The following is a 23,682-nucleotide window of genomic DNA, read 5'->3' on the forward strand; positions in this document are numbered from 1 at the left end:
TCCAGGTAATGTAAGCCATTTCCTGAAGGGCGCTTCAGTAAAGCTCAGCTTGAATTTATGCCATACTTTCCTGGAAAAATTTAAGTGGAGTTTTAAAATAATGCACTAAAATTTAGCTCTGGCGTAAGTTAATTAAATGACAGTCGCTTGGTAAATGTTTTTTGCTCATTATAGTGATATAATGAAAATCATTTTAAATGCCAAGTTTGACTTGCACAATTTGCACAGGCCGTTTATCACAGCAGCATTTTTGGCTGTGATCGCTGAGCTCTGCTCACGTGAACCTCTGCCTTGGGGCTGTGAGGGTTTTGGTTCGTGGCTCAGCGTGCGGAGGACACAGATGAGCTGTTGCCACAAAGGAGGTGCCGATGCCCATGAAGGGCAGCTCGAGGGGTAGTTAGAGGTGCCTCGTTTTCCTCTGTAGTACAATATCCAGTGTGGCCACTGGAAATATGATAATCAATAGCTTCAAAAATACCTGCAACAGAGTGTGGCTTATCAGATATTGAAGGACAGAAGATGCGTTTTCTTAAAGTCACTTCTTATGCCAAAAGCCTATGAACTATGATGTAACTAATGCATTATATATGTTATATGCCTATTATATATTTTTGTTGTTGTTTTTATGTGTATAAATGCATTATGCATGTAAGCCATAGGATAAGAGTGTTTCAGTGATCTACAGTTATGTTCTGTTCCGTTTTTAGTAACTGGGAATCTAGGATAATTCATAGTCTGTTCTTCTGGTGTAATTTAAATCTCCTGGATTAGGACACAGTACTGTGTAATTTACCATGTAAGAGGAAAACTTGCAACGTGTTTTGCTATAGCAGTTTAGGGGGAGACAAAGGAAAACAGAACTATACCAATAAAAATAACAGAAGATGTTGAAACATGTGGCAATACGTGCAGTAAAAGCCCAGCTAGACTTGCAGCCTAATTCCGTCTGTGCCGTAGGTCGAGGAACAGGCGCTTGCATTTGGGTTAGGTTGTTGGGCTGACCGAGCAGGGATGTCCTGGCATGAAGTATCCGGGTTTTATAACTCGCCTCCTTTGCTCTCTGCTTTCCCGGATGCCTGGGACAAACACAGGTTGGCACTATGGGCTTCTGTCAGCTCGGATCTGTGTTAGGGAGAGCAGGTTCTGCTGGCAACATCAAAGACTGCAAGTGATTGCTGATCCTATTAGCCCTTTTATTAGTGTTTTGCAGGGCGCGTGTTAGCAGTTCCTGCAAAACAAACCTGTGATCTCCAGGAAATTGCAGTGAAAGTGCCAGGTTCTAGTGTTGCATACTTGCATGCAACAAGGCTTGGCATGTTACTGTTTCCTCTGCTTTTCTTAGCAATAGTAAAGGAGTGTGCAAATGTTACTGCAAGACCTTGTATCCACGCAGTGGTGCCTTCTGATGGTTTCCCTGCATGAATTAACTACCCTGCTCAAGTTGGATTTGATTTTACTGAAGCACAAAGGATTGAGTATGAATGACAATTCCTGCAACTAGTCCCATGAAACCTCATTCATTGCAATCAGTTGGGGAGAAGTTTCTGCTACAAACCGACTATTCTATCAGTGAAGTTCTGGTGGAAAACCTCTTATCTCACCATATGGAGCCATGGATTCTTTATGCAGCAGCACTGTGTGGCCATGTAACATTGCTAACGTGAGGCCACACAGTTAGCTACAGTTTCCACCGAGCTGCCTTATCACTCTTCTCCTTTTCCCTTTCCCAGCACAGCAGTGTAGGTCTGCTCACCTGCACAGGGCTCCTGCTCCAGGGCCCCCTGCGCACGGCTGCAAGGGAAGGGAGAGACCTCTGTACAACTGAGCTGCTAAATCCCAGTAGGTGATTCCTGGGAATCTAGCGCAAGAGGGAAGACACGCAGAGCCTGAAGTCTTCATTAGTTTGAGGCAGATGTTTTTCATTTCTGTTTTAAGAAAAAAAAGTCTTACAACATCCTCTGTAAATCTAAAGCATTCAAAGGTAATTCACTTCCACCATGTTTCTAGGACTGTGCAGGCCTGAAATTTTATGAGAAAATGTACCGCCATTCTTCTCAGAGTCACCTAGAAAGAGCATAGCAGTATCTGTTTCTTCTCAACTGATCTTGCATGGTTTTGAAAAATCATTGATTTCTTTTGTTAACATCATCGAAAACTGGATTCTTTGTGGGCATGACTACGAAGGACTCCTAAATTTTAACAAAGCTGGAGAGAGAAGATTTCCATCAAAAGGTTTTGGACAAGAAATTAGGTATTTAACATGATAGAATATATATTGACAGGTGGTATTTGATTCCATAGAGTGTTTTCAGTCTTTATTGGACTGAAAACACATAGCCTTCTTCATGCTTCTGCTATTTAAAACAGTCCTTGGTCAAACATTGAAAATATTTCTAACATTCATGTGGAAGAATAGACTGATTTTGAACTATGCCTGCTTGCCTGATTGTTCAGATATAGCTGATCTTGAGCTATATGGTATAGAGGATGGAATGAACCAGGTCGTCTGCTTTGATTTATATTTGCACTGCAAAAAAGTTATCAGGAAGAAACGGAGAGACTTTTCTTTTTTTCACATGAGATAAGAGGAAGGGAAGAACCTAAAGCTTTTAATGAGCTTTGTTCTTAGAGGACAGCAGAATTTATGGAGTGTCAGGGATCTCTTCTGATAAAGCTGGCAGGAAACCAAGACGTGAAAGTCAGAAACTAAAGACCAGCCTCTGGTCTAGTAACAGCAATCCAATAGAAGAGCTGTTGTATCTGAGTATATAAGCTAGCTGAACCTCTTAGCTTCTCTTTAGCTGGTTGTTCCTTTTGATACATTTTCTTCCCATTTTTAAGACTTTCCAGTGTATCTCTTTCTTGTCTTTGTGTGTGAGGTTACGCTCTGAAATGCAGATGGCCTAATGAAGGTTAACGCTCTTCTGAGATTCATGTAACTCGTATGGATTAGAAATAACTTATTTAAACAGAAGGGATTCATTAGAATCAGATCTCAGAATACTTCGTGCAGAGTCTGTAACAGACTAAACAGCTCCAAGCAGCTGCAACAGAGTTTTGCCAAACAGAGGTAAAAAAAAAATGCCAAGGAAGCATCAGAGTGGAGGTAGGAGGCATCAGTTTACAAATACTCTTATACACTATTCCTCTAGAAAACATGAAGAAAACTGGGAAGAGTAAAAACCACCAGAAACCAGACAGCTCTGCCCTGCTGCACTCTCCCTCCAGAGCCCGTGCCAGCACTGAGCGTAGCCCTGGGCCCGAGCTCTCTGCCCCGCTTGGCCATCCCTTGCAATCGCGACCAGCTGCCCCTTCCGCAGCGCAGCCAACGCAGTGTCCTGGACAGAAGGAGCAGAGCTGAGTCCCTGCACAGAGCTTTGCACCTTCCCCGCCCAGGGCAGCAAATGAGGCGGTCGAACAGGAACAGTAAATTCTTGCTTGCGTTTTAACAGTAATTAATATCTCTAGGAGGAAGAGAGGAAGCATTATTTTCTTTGCTGTTCACGTAATAGCAGAACAATCTAATGCTCATGAAAAATTGTATCCTTGGGGCATAATTTATGTAAGATCTATCAAGTATTTAATCTTATAAACAGAAGAAGAATGCTTTTGCATCATCTGGTGATGAATTGGATCCTACATACCGGAAAAGCTTGAAGGGTTTGGAACAAAATTTTTATTAAGGGCAAGAGACCAATTTGTGTCACTTGGCAAATAATTATACTGCAATTTTCTCTTTTCAGGTTCAGGCAGTAAAGGGTAAAGTAATTTTACAAGTAAGGGTTTTCTGTGGAAAATCTACAGATGTGGAAGCTGTCCCAACAGCCCCATGTTGGGTGCTCTCCTTGGAAGCACCTCAGAGCACCCGAGTACCTAGTACCGAGTACTCAGAGCATACTGAGAGCACCTGAGGTAATGGCCACAAACTGAGACACCAAAAGTTCCACAGGAACTTAAGGAAAAAATTATTGACACTGAGGGTGCCAGAGCACTGGCACAGGCTGCCCAGAGAGGTTGTGGAGTCTCCTTCTCTGGAGATCTTCCAAACCCGCTTGGACGCAGTCCTGTGCCACGTGCTCTAGGTGACCCTGCGTGTGCAGGGGGGTTGGACTAGATGACCTCTGGAGGTCCCTTCCAACCTTAATGATTCTATGAGCCCTTTCTAGACTCTGCAAAACTGCTCCACATGAGTAAACTGTAGGCTCTCCAGTCTCTCTCTCAGTTCTTTCTTCAACCAAATTTGAATTCACAGAAGGGCCCTAAGTACTTATATCCTTAACGAGTCTCATTGAACTCCTATTATTTCATTTTCTTATGCTTTCAAATTACTCTTTTATTTTTCTTTGATAATGATTTTAATTTAGATAGGGACTTAAAGGATCTCATAGTATTTTAACACCATTAACTGATAGTCCAGAAAAAATAACGAGTGCTAAGAGCCTGTAACTTCCCATGCAATAGGAGTGGTGTGTTCCTGTGATGGGTGTGAAGCTACAGTCAGATTTCTGTAACACTGTGACTGCAACAGAGGCAGAACTTGCAGAGTTGTGTATGGTGCTTGAGTGCTGCTGCGGTGAAAATTTCACCACTAAGCTGCAGGGTGGATTATTATGGATATCTTACATATCCTTTGGATGACTGTCCTGCCTATATGCTATTGCCTGGTGTGTGCAGAATGTGTGTGCTTGTCTGATACTACACGTCAACTAAATGCACTTTGTTTCTACAATAGGGTACAACAAATACACCAAACACTAGGTGACAACAGGTAATCTCATCATTTGAAAATGATAGAGGTAGTCATGTATTTATAACATGAAACACTTCTTATATACAGATAAGTACATAAATTCTTATTCCACTCGATTGATTAAAGATCGAGGATTTTGGTCTACATTGTCTGTTCACCAAATGTATTTTATTGCAACCTGCACATTAAGAGAAATTGTGTTGTCCCTCACCGTGTTTGAGGGGAAAAAAACCCCCACGTATTAATCTATTTTCACACCCTGCCATTGCACTGTTCTCATAAATCCTGAACCATAGAGATGAGAAAAAACTCTCAAGGAATCTAAACTAGCAGCGTTGTATTTGTAGATTCTCACTCCTGATATAAGAGATAATGAAACAGTATCTGCATGTAACTAATAGAAAAATGATGGACAAAATCCCCAGCTGGTATAAATCAGTGTAGCTCCATAGAGTTTCCTGTGTAGGAAACGCAGCTCTGAGATTGCCTTACGGTCACGTTCAGTGGTGTCACGGAGCGTTAGGCAGCAGTGGATCACACCGGTTCAGGTACCGTGTGAGGAAGCCCAGAACCCGGCTGTGCCTGAGGTAGCCGGGAGGTGGCTCGGGAGGTGGCAGCGCTTCGGAGGGCGCCTCGTTGGGGTCGGCTTGGGGCAGGCAGAGCTTTGTTCCCTGGACACTGCCGTGGCTCAGCGGTTCAGCAGCCAAACAGACTGGGCAGGCTCAGGGGGATGTGTCCTCGCCAAGCCCCAACAGTTCTGTCTGCAGGGAAGCTTTTTTATACGTATTGGTCAGCTCCAAGTTACCTGCAATAACGGACTATTATTCCTGCAATAGTAAGTGTTTGCTGGAGTATGCTGTTTTATTCCAATATCGACAGCTCACCACAATAAAATATTTACGTGGCGGTTTTATTTAGCTAATGAGGAGCAGAGAGTCACTAGCAGTGTGACTTCCTCTGTTAAAAGCTTCTCCAGCAGGAGCGACATAGCAGGTGCGAGTTTCACTCTTTAGCATTAGAGTGGGACCAGCTCCTACTTTGTGGATGTAACCTTGGTCCTGGATATTCCTAGCAATGCCCAAGGGCAGGAGAGGGGTCTGGGCTTCCTCGGGGCAGTTCTGCCCTGCTTCATGGAAATGCCTGAGCATCCCGGCTGTCTGCAGTGGCCGGATCCTCCACGTAGGCCATGATCATTCTGTCCTGTACAGGGATTAACTATTATTCTTGTTTTCTTTTTCCTGTAGCTCATACATTGATTTTACAGTTCTCAGCATCAGTTGCTTTATTTTTTATTTTTCCTTTCTTGAATCTTTGGAAATGGCAGAACATAAAAATCTAAGAAATCTAAAGTTTGAGAAACTTTCCAAAAGGTGGGGTTTTTTTTTTCCCCCAGGCTGTACAAGGCAAAGTGTTCTGAAATAGGAAAATAAGAGCATTTTTTCCCCCAGGGACATTCTTTGAGTGGAGGATGTTTCTATTTTTCTGATACAAAGTCTGTATAACTTCGCAGCATGAATAAATAAAAACCATACAGCAGCTCAGGCCTCTGCCTCCCCTGGGTAGGGATCCTTTAGGATCAGATGCCTATCTGATGCTTTTCGGTCATAAATCAATTCTAAGCCTTTGCTCTCTAACTGCTGCAGTGCAGTTACCGTTTGCATTTATATTGATCCTTCAGCAGAAACGTTGCCTTAGGTGAGCTAATAATTGTGCCTCAAACTAATTTTACTCACAAACATCCCTATTCTGGCTACAGAATAAGGGATTTTATAGCATGGGAACTTTTATTTCCGCATCCCTTGTGGACCCTAAAATAATAGTCATGTTGTTTACTCTGCTTGCTCCCTCCCAACCCCAAGTGAGTGGTTGCTTCTTCTGCCTTCTGTATGATTTCATCTAGAGGAGAAGTGACGGGCAGAAGGAGAAGAGAACGACAGGGCAGCTCCCAGGAACATGATGAAAGATTTACTGAATAGCAGAGTTCAAAGCAAACCCATATGCTGTATCCGTTCCTAATTATTTATTTATAGTCGGCCTACAGCATGATTTTTTTTTCACAGATGAACATGGGCATTACATGGAGAAGCTTTAGTAACATTTTTGTGTTGCTAAAATGCTGTTAAGTCTCATGAAGTCGTGCAAAGTGCCTCTTGGAGGTTGCCAGGCTGTTTGCAAAAAAAAAAAAAATCTGATGTGGTTTCATTGTCTAACTACAAAGTAACTGCCATCAACCTGACGTGTCTTCGTCTGGCGGAAACTGTAGTGTCAGTGTTAGAGCTTTATTTTATTAGAGCTTTATCCATCCCTGAAAGCGTCTCATGTTCCGGCTGACATGGTTAATTCTGGCTGGCCAGATTAGTCGCGTGTGCTTATTGCTGGTTAAGTATTTCTGGTTAAACACCTCACTGCATTTAAGAATATGTGTTTCTGCAAACACTCAAGATTGTAACTTAGAAATTATACTTACATCAATGCTACTGAAAATCTATTATGTTCATGAATAGTGAAGGAAATTAAAGTACAGATTACTTTTTTTTCTTTTTAAATATTGGTGAAATAGGTCAATATTATCCATATTATTATCCCTGCTTGAGCAGGGGGTTGGACTAGATGATCTCTAGAGGTCCCTTCCAACCTCAGCCTTCTGTGATTATTTCCTTAAGTCTTAGTACAATATGACTAGAATATAAGAAAATATTAAGAGTAAGAAAATACTATTTCCCATCTTTGTAGCAGCATAGAAAATACCTTTTCAGTTTAAAATATTTTTGGTATTTTCATTTATGATGACAACCACTAAGACTTTGTTTCTTTCTATTCATACACATCCATCTTGCTGTTTAAGTTTATAGACATCTATCCATCTTTCAAAAATTTATATGTTTACAGCAGAAAAAAGGCAAATAAAACGGAGAAACTGTTTTAAAATCCAAGCAGCTGTTTTTTGCACTTGTCCTTGAAAATGCATTTATGCAACTGTGGGCATTATTTAAAGATATAAATAACTTAAAAATCTAGTAAATGATTGTGCGCGTAATAATATAAAGTAGCTAGGAAAGAGCTTTTTTCATTTCTTTCTTTTTTTTTAAATTGCCTGAGATTGATGACTGCTTAAGGAGGGCAGAACTTAGGAATAGCTTAAGGAGACAGAACTTAGGAACAGCTGTAATTAGTATCGCGTAGGATTTTATCTCAAAATACAGTCGCTTATTCCTTGCTTTGTTTGCTTTCTCATACGCTCCTCATACTTTGAAGGAAAAATAATCTTCTCTTAGTCTTTTACTCCTCCTTTACTCTCTAATATTGAGTGCTCTCCAATATTGAATGTTGCTTGCTATTTTCTGCAAGGCTCCCATGACTAATCCCTTTATTTTGCCTGTTTGAATCTGCTCCAGGAGGCAGAGAATCCTTCCCTGCTTTCTCTCTGGCTTGTCCTTATTGTATGGAATAACTCTTTTTTTTTTTTTTTTTAGCACAGATTTCCCCTCCCCAGTAATCAGTAAACCAGACTTTGCTTTGTGAGTGTTACTTAACCAATACTCAGGATTTTTGATTTCGACCCACTTAATGGAGCAGAAAGAGGCATAAAGAGGCCTATCTGATTCCACATCCACTTGAAGTTAACGTGTGGGTGTTTTTGTTATATATATAGAAAAAAAAAAAAACCAGCTGCAGTAGGGACTTAAGCCGAGTGTGAGAACAGTGAGGAACAAAAGTGTAGTAGTGTAATGCAGTGGATTACTCATATTCTTCTGAGAGGTACTGAGAGCCCCATTGCTAACATAGTTAAATAGACTGCCCTGTACTCAGAAGGAAGATTAAGCAGATAATTTGATCTACACAGTTTAACAAAATCAGCTTTGTCTTTTACTAGAATCAGTCTGCAGTCAAAGCAGACTTCTATTTTTACAAACATTGTTATAAATGGTTCCTGATCTGTAGCTATTTATGAAGAATTCACACATCTGAAGGCCAAAGTTTGAGCAGCTTTGATTGGACTAGTAAATCTTACAATATACTGGTACTACCTAAATGAATAGACATTTATCTTCTGCAAGTGCAAGGTAAAATTATACACTCATTTTCAAAAATGTTTTGCAGTGTTCACCCTACCATTCACTTCTGTCATCAAATTTTCCTACTTACAAAAGGGGTGCAAATATTTTAAAGCTACATTTATTCAAAGCTTGGAATGAGTATTTCTGGAAGATATTTTTCCTGGTTTTGCTCTTATCTACCAAGGGCACTGCATGAGGAAACCAAGACGTTAAGTCCCTTTTCATCATCCTTTTTGGGCACCTTGCACAGTAGTGCTGGTCCTTTGAGGGCTGATCTTTCCTGGGCACTGGCCTGCTCTCTTTCTCGGCATCACAGCCCTGGTAGTGGATCCCAGCGCGTGACGGATGGTGCACGTGGGAAAGGAGCCGAGCTTTGCTCCTGTGGCCACTGCCTTTTCTTCTGAGGTTTTCCACTTTTGTCCTCGATGGAAGGCAGACGGAGGCAGAGCCAAGGGGCTCTAACCTCTGCTCCTCAGGAAAACTGCATTTTAGTGAACTAAGTCCTAATCTCAATGTACTTGGATAGCATTAGTCATAGTTTTGAAATGCTCTTTTATTAATAGGTGAGTACCTTTATGAAAGACAAGTAAGCATCAAGATATTATCACGTATTTTTTTTCTAAATACTTAAGTTTTCAGTGTTTCCAGTGTGTTCCCAGTATAATTCTTCTGGTTTCATGCTGCGTATCATTTGGGTTTCCTGTTATCTTCCCTTCCTAGGCCAATTCTTTCTTATTTTTGGTGCACTAAAGTGTGCAGTCAATTCTGCTAACTCCTCGTCTTGCCATCCTTATTCCCATTAGAAGCCATCGCTGCAGCACAGTCTGTTCACTTGCAATAGATTTTCTCTTCTCAAGAGGATGTTGCTGGTTTTTAGATGTTCTGATATTCAGAGATGAGGTGGGCAGAAAACACCCGGGTTCTGAAGTGAAGCGCCTGATCTCCAAATGTGAACTGTGTATGACTGGATCTGTTTTTTTTAATTGAAAATAATGAAGTAGATGTTTTAAGACATTTCTTAAGTTCATATTTATACTGATGGTTGTAGCTATGTTAATAATCAGTTTCTTCTGCTACAGTCAATGCTTTGTAGGAGCAGACTTTGTAGGAGCTTTCCTAAAGCAACTGATATATAAAGAAGCAGATACCTTTGAGTACTTTTCATTTTTTTCTTTTTTTTTTTTTAATTCTTTGCAATGCCTGTCATGAATCATCTTAGTTAACTGACCCTGATCAGAGTAACAGTTCCAGGATGTGGATATATGCCCTTGCAAGCATAGCAGGAATAGTGTATTCTTAAGCTCCGAGGGCTGCAGGCTGATTTCACTATTCTTTTGTGCTGAAGCAGCAGTGCAACAGATTGGGAAGCCAGAGCCACGGAACACATCTGGGAATGCACTGAGACTAGCGGGGAGCCTCTTACCCCTGTGTGGTAAATCCATTCCTGCAATCAGAATAAAAACTCATGTCCAGACTGAATCAAGTAAATATAATACCGTACCCATCATCTTGAACAAGGCTTTTGTGAATCTGAAGAATAGCTGCTGATTTAAAAAAGCAAATCAACAGTATATTAGGAAGGATAATTCAAAAGAAAATAATCTATTAAATTATTTGGTCCCATGGGAAATGAAATTGTACCATCAAGCAATCAATCACAATTTTGAACACCCTTTAAGCAATGAAACTCATATTTTAAAATAATTCCCCGGCAAGGCTGAGGTGGTAGATGTAAATTTCAGACTCAAATCTATTTTGTAGAAATTGTTTCTATGAATACCAAAAAAGTTCTCAAATTATTGAGAGTTTGAGTACAATTTGTGCAATTTCAGAACTTGGCAACTGAACTTCTGATTGTTAACCATCAGTCTGTCATTCATTTTTCATAATTTACATAATGTTATTGATAGAATAATTTCTACATTATCTAATATTACTGGGTTTTCATATTTAATAAAGTTATAGCTTTGTGGGATATGATGTCTGAGTTTATCCGACTTCTCTGTAATAAGGCACCAAGCTCAGTATTGTAGTTGATGTCTCCAAGTATGAATTACTTAGAAAATATGAGAAGTTCCCAGCTTTCTGCTTTGGAAAGCTGTCATTTATTAATCTTCTGGCATGCATCTCTGTATTTATTTCAGGCAAGTGCCTGTTATGACACCAAATAAGATTAATTTGATACCTTATTATAAACTTAAGCTTGTTGTACACTTTTTCTGAAAAATGAGAGTGCATGTATCTGTTCCTGGGTCTAAATTTTTCACACCATCACCCATATGGTAATTCATAGCACACTAAGATCCTGAAAAGACCTCTGGTATTAAAATTAGAGGGCAAGAATGCTAAGGCAAATAAAAAGTAAGTTATTGACTACATAAGTTATGGTGGAGAAGTGAGGTCTTGTGTGTAAAGACTTTAAAAATTTCCCTGCCAAACTCTCATTCCATAGTCACTGGATATTTTACAAATTTGTGCCTGTGTCCAAACAGAATAAGTATCATGTATTGACCTACAAGCCCCCTCCCAGGTATCTGTAGAATGGCTCAAGAAGCTGGGACTAGGCAAAAAGGAGACCGTATGCCAACAGCAACAGGGTGCTTTTCTGTGGATTTAGTGCATTAAAATGGCCAGTGAAAGGTGTGATGAGTCATGCAAAGGAGAACAGCCAGCCAAGGACAGGGGATGATGCTGGACCTGGGGCAACTAGCAGTTCATTTGAGGGAGATTGCTGGGGAACATAATTTTTTAAGAATTTGGGTTGATATTCAATATGTTACAGTGCAAGCATGGTAACAGAAGAACCTGCCTTCTGTGGTCAAGATCATTTAGTATTTAAGTAAGAGAAGTTGTATCCTCTATAAACACATTTCTGTCTGGTGTTAGGAAAGTTACCCAGCTGACTCAATGGCTAAGATATCTTTTTTCTTCTTCTTTTTAAAAAATTCCTATGATTAATGCCAAGGCTAAGTACATGAAGATCAATGCTGTGTACTTTGACAGTTCCTAAGAAATCTTCTTGTGAAGGCACAAGGATTGTTTTGTTTTAGGGGAAAAAAAAAATCCAGGAAAGAAGCCGAAGGGGGGACAGTTCTGGAGTTGTTGGTTTTTGTGAAAGACCCTCTTTTTAAAAATGAGGTCAGATCAGGTGAATTGTTCTGTTCTGAACTGGTCTGAGGTGTTCTGTTCTGCAGGTCCACCATGTTGCACATTTATTAGTTGGCCATATGTGATGTAGTCTCCACTATATCCTTACATTAAATAAGTATAATTCGAACTCGGTAGTCTTCTTTCAGAAATCTTGAAATGCATAAAAATGTCTAATTCCTGAATATTTTTCTAAATGTAGAGCACTGAAAATACCAGTAAGGGTAATAGGTACTGCTGCTGCACTTCTGCTTTTTAGTAGCTTGGGGGACTAAGAGTCTAAATTGCGAGAGGGAACGTGTGATGTGCATAAAGATGATGTGCATGTGCTTGTGTCACACGTCTTGGCGTAAGAACATTTGAATAACACACACAATCTGGAACTCCCCAGTTAGTTCTTTCTTATATGTTTATGGTGTGTAGTGTCAAAAGAAAAATTGTGAATTTTTCTGCTCAATTGTATAAGTAAGGCAGGTTTTCTCCTTGCCCCAGGATCCTGGCTCCGTGCTCACACCTGCCCCTCAAAGGCCTCTCCTCCCAGCTTCATCATGCCCTGGGAAAAGCCATTCCCATGCACATAGTCTTCTAGTCTCTTCCAACATGCTCAAAAATGTTACTCAAAGTGAAACAGAAAAGGTCTTCCTGGGATTTTATATACGGTATGGCGAAGGTGTTTTATTGTGTGTGGATGAAGAGGAAATACATTAAGTATCTTTGTGTTTCAGTCACCTCTTAGGGGACGACAAGGCAATAAGGCAGCATGTTAACCCCTGCAGAGAGCTGTGGCAGCATCAGTAACCGTCTCTGGGTCTTACCCGCTCCCTGAAGCTGCTGGAGAAATGGAAATGCAGGCAGAATTCCAGCTGGGAGCGGGGACAGACCTGGGCTGCTCTCCACTGGGTTTAAATCATTTTGCTCACAAATGAGACCAGACACCAAGCAGATGATCACGTTCGGCAGTTAATGATTTAGAGCATTCTTAAGTCCCGCAGGCTAAATAATTAATACAAGGTTTTCATATCAACTAACTACTGATAATGTAGAAAACAGGATGAATTAATTTCCAAGTGGCTATTGAGCTTTCACTCAGTTTCACTGCATTTTTTTCGAGTCTTACAATACTACAAGTCATTATTCCCAATGAAAATGTTAACCTTGTTTGTACGTAATATCCTTGTTATAAAAATCTCATGAAAGGGATGAATTAACTTGTACTATAAAGTAGCCTGAATACAGCCATTTCCTACCATCAAGTTCTGGAAGTCTTTGGGCAAAAGAAAAATTTTTAGTGGCTGGTTGTGTAGTCTGATTACGTGCAAAGATAACTTAGTAGCTTTTTGAGACGTAGGAACGTAGTCACTCATAAAGTCAAAATGGAAGATTAAGTACGCACTCGAAAGTAGCTAAATGGTTTCCAGTTTTCTTTCCTTTTTTAATGTTAATATTCTCAAAAAATATTTCAAGCAATGAATATAAATAACAATTAGTTTCTGTAACTACTCTTAATGGTGCTGTGCATATCTCCTGTTAGGGACTTGTAAGTTTTTCCATTTGAAAATTTCTTTAAATCAAATTTCAAAGAATACAAACCCATCACATCTAGGATATCAAGCCACTGTGTTTAAGGCATAAAATTCACAAAACTGTACTGAAAACTGTATGTATTTGATGAAATCCACCCTAATTTTCAAAGCCAGCCTTAAAAGGCACCATGCAAAGAGAAGGCAGCGTTTAGAAGCTGCTGTGCTTGTTGTTTATGTGGATCAGCACTCCACCACCCCCGAAGCCTTGCCCCGTTATCCTGCAGGGCTTATTTAATTGTAGGGATCAAACGAGGGCTTGTGGAAGGGATCCCTATTAAAAACAGAGTCCACGTTACATACTGTGAAGGTCACTACAGAAAACTCACAGCTTGTAGCAAAGCAGCACAGAGATGCCATCTAGCAGCAACTCTTATGAATATCTTAATATTTAATAGTTTCTTCAAGGTACTGCATTTCAGTGTAGGAGAAAGTAAAGACTTCATATTTCAAGTCCTTTCCCTGGAGCTGGTTTCCAGCTGAATAGCTAATCACTCTACTGAAAACTTCACTGAAACACAGTAAAATATAATTTTCATAATAATGTATTTTTTTCTATATAAATACGGAACAAAATTAAATCTAATGCACAGGTATGACCTTTAAATATTTTTAAATAGATATTCTGCAATTAACACTGTAAGTATTAAACAAACAAGCAAAAAAACCCCCAAAACCTCTAGTCAGCTGTCTTCACTTGTTAAAAAAGAATTTCCAAAGGCAGTCAAGATTCTGTATCAGGTTAGCAAGAGGAAAAAAAAGTACAGCAGCACAGACAGTAAATTGAAATAAGTCATGTTTATATGTATAATTGAAATAAAATTTTAATGTGTCAGAAATTTAAGAAAAAAATATACATATTCTTGATAATATATCTTACCATAAGATGGCGCTACTTAAACACTTTACAATCACACAACCTAGTAAATTTAACATAGAAGCCCTGTCATAATAACAGTGCATGTGCACAGTAGCCCTAGGGGCAGTGATGACCTGTCACTAAACCAAATGTTTATTTGTAGGCATTGTTTTAAAGTAATTGATCAGTAAAATAAATCAGATATTAATTAACCAGGCCATGAATAGGATGCCTTTACTCTGCAATGTCTAGTGTGATTTATTTTGATAAGCTACTGGGTTGGTCCCTGTCAAGGAGAGTCCTCAGCATATTGCACAGTTCTTTCTAGAAAAGAAAAAAAAATCCCATTGCCTTGTCTCCTATCCCACCTCTCCTGTGATACAGCCATTTTACAACCTGCAAGGCAAGAAATTAGTATGTTTCCATTTAGCACAAGGTAACCTAAATAACCGAACACTACTGCCAATCACAGCTTGCAGTTATTTGCTGAAGACACCCGTGTACATTTTCCATCTATCATGTACTACAGAGATGTGAAATCTTGTTTTCATACCCTAAAAACTCATGATCATCTGCCGTATGGCATCTTCTTCTGCACTTAACCTGGTGCAGGATCTTAACCAAGGACCTGAGTCACCACTTGATCTTTCAGCTTTCCAGCTATAGAGCTTTACAGCCCAAGATCCCTTCACTGAGTCAAAACAGCCTGCAGTGAACATGTTACTGTCATTATAGTGATAGTAAAATAAGTGATGTCACATACAATGAGGAAAGACCATTTTTATACCCTTAGAACAGTATACCATAGCCACAAAAAAAGAAAAGAAAAAAGAAAAGAAAAAAAAAGCCAAAGCCTAGAAGCAAAGTCTGAGAAGTTAATTTATGCCATTTCCCTCCTGCTTTTCAGTGCTGGCCAGTACGAGACACATACAGTAGAGTTTTTTCCCACTGTTATTTTGGGGCACATCTGACACCTGAACTAAAAGGAAACGCTGCCAGCCAGAGCTCACTGCTTTTCTCTTCTCCGTGTAGACACAGCAATGCACATCTGGCTTCCTCCTTTCAGGCGCTCCCTTCGGCTCCAACAGATCTCACTAAGGTCAAAGCCAGAGGGAAAACAAGCAAACGGGCCAGGAAAGGCGCGGGCGGGAGCCCGTGGTGCCAGGCCAGGCGCTGCCTGCACGCGGGTGCAGCGCTCCGTGCGCGGCCGGCGCCTTCAATAGCGCCTATGTACGAGCACAGGAGAGAATTCACCGGTCACATAATTTATTACTCGTACATCACCCGCTGCTGCGAACGAGGTGACCACCGCGTTGCTTTTTAAGTTCCAGCTTGGTATTTGTGAAGAACGTCCTTTCCGTCTCGTTGGAAATGCATTTTTTATTCTTCCAAGACATGATTAATTCGTATGACTAATTCCTCTATGCACCAGGAGCTGTCACACCAGCTGCTCCCTGCGGTACCTGAAGGGCACCACTAAAATGGCCCTGGCAGCCGCTGCGCAGCCCGGCTCGGCCTGCGGGCGCCCCGCGCCGCAGCCCCGCGCGCCGCCGCCCCGCACCTACCTGCGCGGGCGGCAGCGCCGCCAGCCCGGAGAGCAGCAGCAGCGGCAGGAGGCGGCCGGGCGCCCGCATGGTGCTGCCGCGCGGCGCCGCTCACCCGCCCGCTCGAGCCCCAGCGCACGCGGCGGCGGCGGCGGCGGCCGCCCCGGGGACGCTCATGCCGCGCGCGGCAGCGAGGGCGGGCGGCGCTGCCCGGGCCGCCCCGCTCCGCCCCGGCCGCGGCGGAGGATGTGACGTCACTGCTGCCGCCGACCGTTAGCGGCCGCCGTGGGGACCGTTACGGCCGTTGGCTGCGTGCGCGCCCCTTCCCGCACTCTTGGCGTTTCCAGTGTTGCAAATGGCAGCTCGTGGTGTCTCTGACGGCTGCAGACGGGGCGATACAGCCCGGGGTGGTACCTGGCCTCGCGCAGGGCTCTACCAGCAGCCTCCAGCTGAGCGTGGTCCAAGTGTAATTCACGCACAGGGAAAGTACGTTCAACTTCGAGTATTTTCCCTCTCCTGACCCGAATTACGTTTAGGTTAATCAAAGGTTTGCTGTTTCATCAGCGCTCAGATAGGCTGGGACGTGCCTGTGCTGGAGCTGGGCACTAGCTGACCGCGAGCTCAGTTTGACCTAGGGAGAGGTTCCCGCTAAAGGACTGAGTGGAGACGCAAGGCTGATGCCTTCGCCTGTTAGCCGGGTCTTGCAGCAAAATCCCATGCCCGTGCTTTGGGTACTTTGCATTTCTTTGTTTTCTTAAGGGCTGTTCTGCAGTAATTACTTGTGGAGCTCATTGGTTTCAATGATTTTAATGCCAGTCAGTGAGGTCTGTCCTATTAAATGTTTGAAAATATAGAGTTTGGTTAGAGACTAGAGCCTAGCTGGTATCAGAAAAGGTGAATCTCCCGCCTGCTTTGTCCTGCATAGCTGAGGACCAAGAAGCATTTCTTCATTCCATCCTCACAGCCCTCTCCGCAGTTGCAATTGTAGAGGAACAATCTTGAGCCTAGCAACATTTGCTGTTACATTTAAAAGAGCCCCAGAAGGCTGCGTGAGAATCACTAACTTTTATTCAAACGTAGAATTCCTATATTCAGTGGTAGCAAGTCCCCCCAGACAGGCACCTTAAAACTAACCCAAGTGTAGTTTAAACACTCAGAAGGAAAATTTGAACTTTATGATCTTATTTTGGGGGGATTGGCATATTTCTAATGTGGCAGCAAACAATGAGGCTGGTGGGGAATAAAGAGCTGTAGAGTTTCCCATTTGTACATGGCCCTATTCCGCATTTTCCTTCTACAGTGTGATGTACTGCGAGTTTCAGTTGCCTCTGGTTTGTATATAGACTGTACTGGGAAAACAACAGCCTACCTTAACCCTGACTGGTGCTGAAGCCACGGGTTATGCAAGGTGGATGTTTGTGTGGATGTGTGGACTGAGAACAGCTGCTTAGTTAGGATTTTTTTTTAAAGGATGGTCACTAACCCCAAACACTTACAGTCTTTCACACTTTATTCCCTTCTTGAATTTCTTAGTAATCTTTTCTACTAGTTTTCCCCTCTGAGAAGCTTCATACTGTCCTGAATTGGCAGCAAGCTTGCTGGCCATCTAATCCTTATCATTTCTAGTCTGGAAAGGAGGAGGGAAGGATACTGTGGCTCTGTGCCTGGAAGCTGTGAGGATAGTTTTTAGTGCATGGAAGGAAAAGCCCTTTCTCACTGCTGCGAGCCCGGGTGCGTAGGCCAGTCAGCACTTGAGTAAGGATCTCATGGACTGCACCTAAACCTGCTGAAAGGGAAGGAAGAAGGGGTAAAAAGAAGTGCTAATCTTAACAAAACAGGAACAGACCAACGAGATTGCCTTTGTTTTCTCTTTAAGGACTTGCTGATGGCTACTTTTTCATTTTCCCTGGGAAAAGAAAGAAGGAAAGAAAGAAGGAAGCTGCAACGAGCTGGAACAGCAGAGTTCTTGTGCGCACGCAGTAGCAGTGGTAAGTAGGTAGATTGTTTGCCTGTATCCATTTTTTTTTTTTGGGAAGTGGTTATAAGAGATGAGTTAAAGAGAAGCTCCCTTTTTCTCAGGATTAGATCAGAAGGGAGTGAAAGGAGTCTGATTTGGGGAAATTAATAAGCCAAACTAGTCATTTCATGAGGTATAAATGAATTATTCAGCTTTGCATGGTAAAATTTCTTAGTTTCACATTTGGCACTTTGTTTTTCTGTTTTGTTTAGATATGAAGTTCTGTGGGTCTCCATTTCTTCTGTGTATTTTTCCACATCTAGCACAGAGAGACCCACAGGTGTCTTGGATTTTTAGATGCCATATCTAGATCTCATAGATGCCATCTTTTTTCTTAAAAAAGAAAAAAAAGGGTAGCTAGAACATATGAATGAACATACGTTCATGCCTTAGCTCTCTAACCTGACATCTTTGGTCTTCAAGATACAAGATCATTGCTGAGAGATAACTGGAACAGAAACTTTTCTGTTCACATGTTGTCTGAAAAGATGGCATAGCATTGGCATGATGTTCCTAGGTCAAGGATGCCAATTCTTCCTAGAGTGGTCTATTTTCAAATTCTGAATTTCTCTCAGGATGAGACTGACCAGGTTTTCTTTTTGGAGTGAAATAAATTTTATGTTTTATGGTGGTAATAAATATGGTGATTTTAATTTGTGAAGAAACTGTCTAGGTAAAGTATTCCCAGATATTTAGAATTCAGATGAAGTACTAAAAGAACTTATACCCTATGGAAATGCAAAATGATTTAAAGCTAATGTGAATATTAGCAAATATTCTCACAAAGTGATTCAGTTCATTTTTTTTCCCCTGAGGAATATAATTAATGCTTTTTAGACTCTTATTTATTCTTCAGAAATAGTAAAATCACTAAAAATTTCCTCTATCTGTCATTTTAACACTTAATATCATCTTTAGAGCACTACGTGACTCTGGTCGTTTCAGATTTTCAAATCAGTTGTATTTAAGTATTAAAAAAAAAATGCTTTTCTTAGTTGGTCATGGAACTCTTCTAACACAAGCTTTTTGGTATTTTCCCTCCAATATGGACCACATAGTCTCTCAGAATGGAATTGAAGTGTATTATTGGTTACATGGGACTTTTATTGTTAAAATACCCTAGAACTTAAAGACAATCTTAACATAAAGATTTCAGAGACATCATAAGAAAGGTGAGTTTATTCTTTATGGAATCTTGCGGATATTCTTAAAATTGAACACATACAGAAAATAAGTGAAACCTAGAGAACTAGGGGTGAAAAGTGTTTTATTTCCAGATTCTAGTGTGGATACTAAAGTCCAGTCAGTTATTTAATGGAATGGTTTGGATGACAGATCTTGAAAATAAAGATGGTACCACTGCTCAATATGAATAATATAATTTTTAAGCACTAAAATATTCATTTTCTATCGTTTAAAATTGAACATTACCTCTTAAAATATAGAACTTGCAACTTGTCAAGTTACTGTTAAAGCTGAGCTACATAGCTGATGATCTGGAAATTAATTTTCCAGCTAATGTCTGAATCTGAATAATGTTTTAATATTAAATATTTTTTCTAATTCAGAACAGAAAGTACTTTACAAATATATACTGCCCTGAATAGCAAATTCAGGGCTATATGACATAAGATGACACAATTATGAATGTATTTTAATAGTAATTTTTATTCTCCAAGCCTTTATATGTATGCCAAACTCAACTGTGACTCATAACATATATATGAATATCTATTGACTGCAATATTCCTGTGTAACAGCATGATGTGTCTTTGTGGGAAGTGAAAAGACCTGAGTATCTGCAACAGTTGATCATGGGGGAGTTTGGGGGCTCAGCTTCCCACAGGATTGTCTCTCAAAATAATAAGAGTAGTAAGAAGGACTCACTAATAAGAGTTCAGTTAAAAGTTGCAACCTCTATCACAATCATTTAGGGACACAAGTCTTTAAAAGAGAGATTAGGTCACAAACATAAACTCAGGTGCAAACATTCTGATGAAATTTCTGTGCTGTCCAATTCCTCAGAACTGATTTCCCTCATAGGAGTAATCGGTATATGTTGTAACTGTTTTCAGTGAAAAAATATCTGCTAGACTGGAGAAAGAAAAGTCTGCATAGGACTTACACTCCTCTTCAGCTCTTTTGTTTTTGCAGTATTGTAATAGCATTGTTCATCATTTTACTTTTAAATATTTTGGTTTTAAAGAACATGGTGCTCTTTGTGGTTCTGCTGCAGTGTTTGTGGTTCTGTTCCATGTAGACAGAGAGTATGCAGGTTGGAAGCTCCAAACACATCCTGTGTTCTGAGAATTTCTTGTTAGCTGGCACACATTTGATATTTTAGTTCTACCTGTTTGTTAGTGCATAATTAATGTGAAAAAAAGCATCCAGGCTCATGCTTACTGGCATGCCCTGGTGTTTCTGTAGTGTTAGATTTTGAATGCTGATGCAGGATTGTAGTTGTGAAAGGTAAGCATCAGTGTTTTCTTTGAAACTGGTTTAAGTAGGGAGGCAGCTTTTAAAAAATGAAAGTTAGGGAGAGAAGGATGAGCAGTGCTTAAAATAGGTCTTAAAATAGGCAGTTTTTATGTCTAAAAGATGGATTTTTTTAAAGCAACTTGATGTGTCCTGGCAGGTATCAGTGAGGATATTGTCTGATTATACAGTAACACAGTGAAGAAACCTCCAAATTGGCTCCATGTAAATCTGGAGCAGTAGAGCTGTGCTCACTAAGAGTTGCTCTGGATAGACTTAATAGCGCAGCAAATTCAGCTTTCCACAACACACTGTCATTTGATTCTCTCTTTAGAATATAAAAATACAGCTACTCTGTGGGCCATGTGATCATTTTATTTGTTGTAGTCATGTTCCATTTGTTAGTATTATCCCCAGCGGAGAGTTGCTTCTGTATGTATTTTGGTTTTAGGCCTGTTCTCTTGCACAGTGGCAACAAAGGGACAACTGAAATGATTCCGTGCATTCCACTTGTTCATAACTTTGTGAAACTTTGTCAAAATATACATAGAACCTATTAGACAAAATTCATAGAGATTTTCCTGAATTTTCTGTAAGTATCATCCCATTTCTAAATTCTAGAGAGAATAGCTAATTATTTCATTCAGAAGTAAAGGTTTCATCTTTCCTTGCAAGTAATTTTGCTAGTATATTTGAAAGGCATCACTGTTTTACAAATATTGTATCTGAAAAGTGAATCAGACCTATAGCATCTGATTTTCAGGAAATGTAGAAGCTATAAAAACATCATGTTTCATGACACACGGAGAATCTTTGACACAGTTAGGAGAGTAAAGCCATAGAACAGGTTTCCCAGATTAAGTACACTGTCTCCATCCTTGGAGGTTTTCAGTGCCAGATTGAAAACCTCTGACTCTGACAGTTCCTCTGACTAACCTGTTAACATAGCTGTCCTTGCTTTGAGGAGGTTTGACTGCAGTCAAACCTTCCAGCCTGCATTACTCTATACTCCTGTATGAAGCAAGCCACAAATGTGAAAACAATGGACATCTACACAACTGCCTTGGCTCTTCTACCGATTCAGGAACCAGGAGCCAATAATGTTATCCTTTAGCATTTGTGAGCAAAGCCAGGCACTATATTTCTCATTAGTGTGGATTTCAAAATTTTGGACCAATTTGACGTATATTGTCATTTACAGGAGCAGTTTTGTAGAAATTACTCAATTTTCTATTTTGTGGTTTTACTGCAAATCAAAAGAAAAAAATATGTGGGGTTTTGATAAGCTTCCCTTGTTTTCAGCAGTGGCCTTTGTAAAAACAATGTCAAGATTTTTCATATTAAAAAGTCAGTCCTCTTTCCTGGCCTGCAGGTGACAGTAGCTTCAGTTTATAGAGTACTGCTGTTTTTTTATCATAAGCTGGGGAAACACAGCGGGTTGTCAGTGTGGTATGAGCAAATACCCAGACAGTTAACATACATGCAGCCATCTGCTGAATATGTTAGCAGGGGATTTGTGTTCCTCTCCCTGAAAGAAAAGCTGTGTGCAACCTTCAAGAAATATGCTACCCATCGCTTCATTCATGTGCCGTCTCATAAGCCAAGTAAACACTTTGCTCTAGTTCTGTGAGGGAATCTGTAGTATCTTAGGTTTGCTAGACCCACACACTTAAGATCAAAAAGGACGCTTTCTTAAAGACTCTGTTGAAGCTTTGGCTTTGAGCCTGCTGGATGCCTGGAACTAAGGTATGTTCAACAAAACCTTTAGAGTTATGTGAACACTCACACGATACAGACATGAAGAGTTCATAGTTTATGTACTTGAAGCTGCCATGGCATATTGACTAGCAAAGTAATTAATTTCTTTGTCTTTAAGAACAGTCATGCTGGAAGCTTCTGTGTGCTAATGTATCAAATCAACCTTATGCAGATGAGGTACTGTCACAGCAGGTAGAAATTAATTGTATAATTATATCACTTCATTTCTAGTATACAACAGTGTTGGAAGAAAGCCAACATGGCAAACCACTTAAACACTAAAACCACTTGCAATCCAAGACCTCAGTGTTGGAAATGCAAAAAAAAAAAAAAAAAAAAAAAGTATGCTGCAATTAAGCAGCTGTTCGGTAGGACCGGCATGCTTTGGCTTTGGCCAGTTTTTGAATATTGCCAGAACAAGTGTGGTGTAATTGCAATTTGCTCTTTAAATAAGAGCTCTGAAAAGTTTTGATCAGACTACAGCTCTTTAACATAAGGCTCCCTTCCACACCTATCCATTAAGACCTTCTGTGACATAGGATGTGATGTTTTGCCCAACTAATTGCCCAACTAACTGCTTTCTGCAGTTAAAATGCAGTATGAACTGCAGGTGGATTCTCTGTAATAGTCAAAAGCAAACTTTTACTTACAAACTTTGACAGGATTTAGAGAAGACAGCACATATATTTGTGTTCCTGCCTTAATTCATGTATATTAGTTTACAAACTCCTAAAAGAAGACTGGAGAGAAAAGAGAGCTTTGTTCACGTAATAGCTTCTATTTTTCATTTATATGTGTCAGAAAAATACTTTTATGTGTATTGAAATAATAAGGCAAACACTTGCTTTCTCATATTTGAGCTTCTTACAAAGTAAACACCATACGTAAAACCACAGCTCCAAATATTAATATGACATTAACTCTCTGAGGAGTAATATGAAGATAGAAAAACAATTACTTTAGAGACTAGGATGTCTTAAAGCAAGTTTATGGTTTTGGCTAATTCTTTCATCCAGGTAAACCAAGAATTGGGATCACTGTAAACTTCCAGTTTGATTCCATTAGTGGATGTATACAATGAAATTATAGGTTATTGGTGCTGTCTAGAGCCACTGTATTGAGCACTTTGAAATACTGTATGCAAATATAGAAAGGGCCCAAACTATATAAATTATATATAGTTGGTTTTGGACATAAACATTTCATACTTTTTATGTAATAAAATGTAATATAAAAAAGGATGAAAACTTCTGATCGGACAGAACTATGAATTGTGAGTTATTTATTTGAAAAGTCACTGAATTCTGTGTGCATTATTAAAAATTTGCTATGAGCATATATTGGTTTAATTTAATATCTGGATGTTAGAAATGACAGAGAAGGAACACAAAGGCACTGGAGAAGTAAACTTCTGATAAGGATGACAGGATTTAAGATAAATAGCCTGAATTATTAGTTGAGCAGATACATGTTCCCTGGGAAATGAAAAAAAAG

The 23,682-nt window shown here is 40.1% G+C and overlaps 1 protein-coding gene across 1 annotated transcript in view; it reads right to left on the reverse strand.

Moving 5' to 3' along the window:
• OLFM3 (olfactomedin 3) overlaps positions 1-16,034 on the reverse strand; it is a 37,706-nt gene extending 21,672 nt beyond the window's left edge. Inside the window, exon 1 of the mRNA XM_088524350.1 lies at positions 15,960-16,034. Within this exon, the coding sequence (XP_088380476.1) occupies positions 15,960-16,028 (69 nt within the window). The 5' untranslated portion in view covers positions 16,029-16,034. The remainder of the gene's footprint in view (positions 1-15,959) is intronic.
• Positions 16,035-23,682: the final 7,648 nt, after the last annotated feature.

Source organism: Tinamus guttatus, unplaced genomic scaffold (assembly GCF_059628265.1).
Source record: "Tinamus guttatus ecotype Peru unplaced genomic scaffold, ASM5962826v1 Tinamus_guttatus_pri_ptg000211l, whole genome shotgun sequence".
NCBI lineage: Eukaryota > Metazoa > Chordata > Aves > Tinamiformes > Tinamidae > Tinamus > Tinamus guttatus.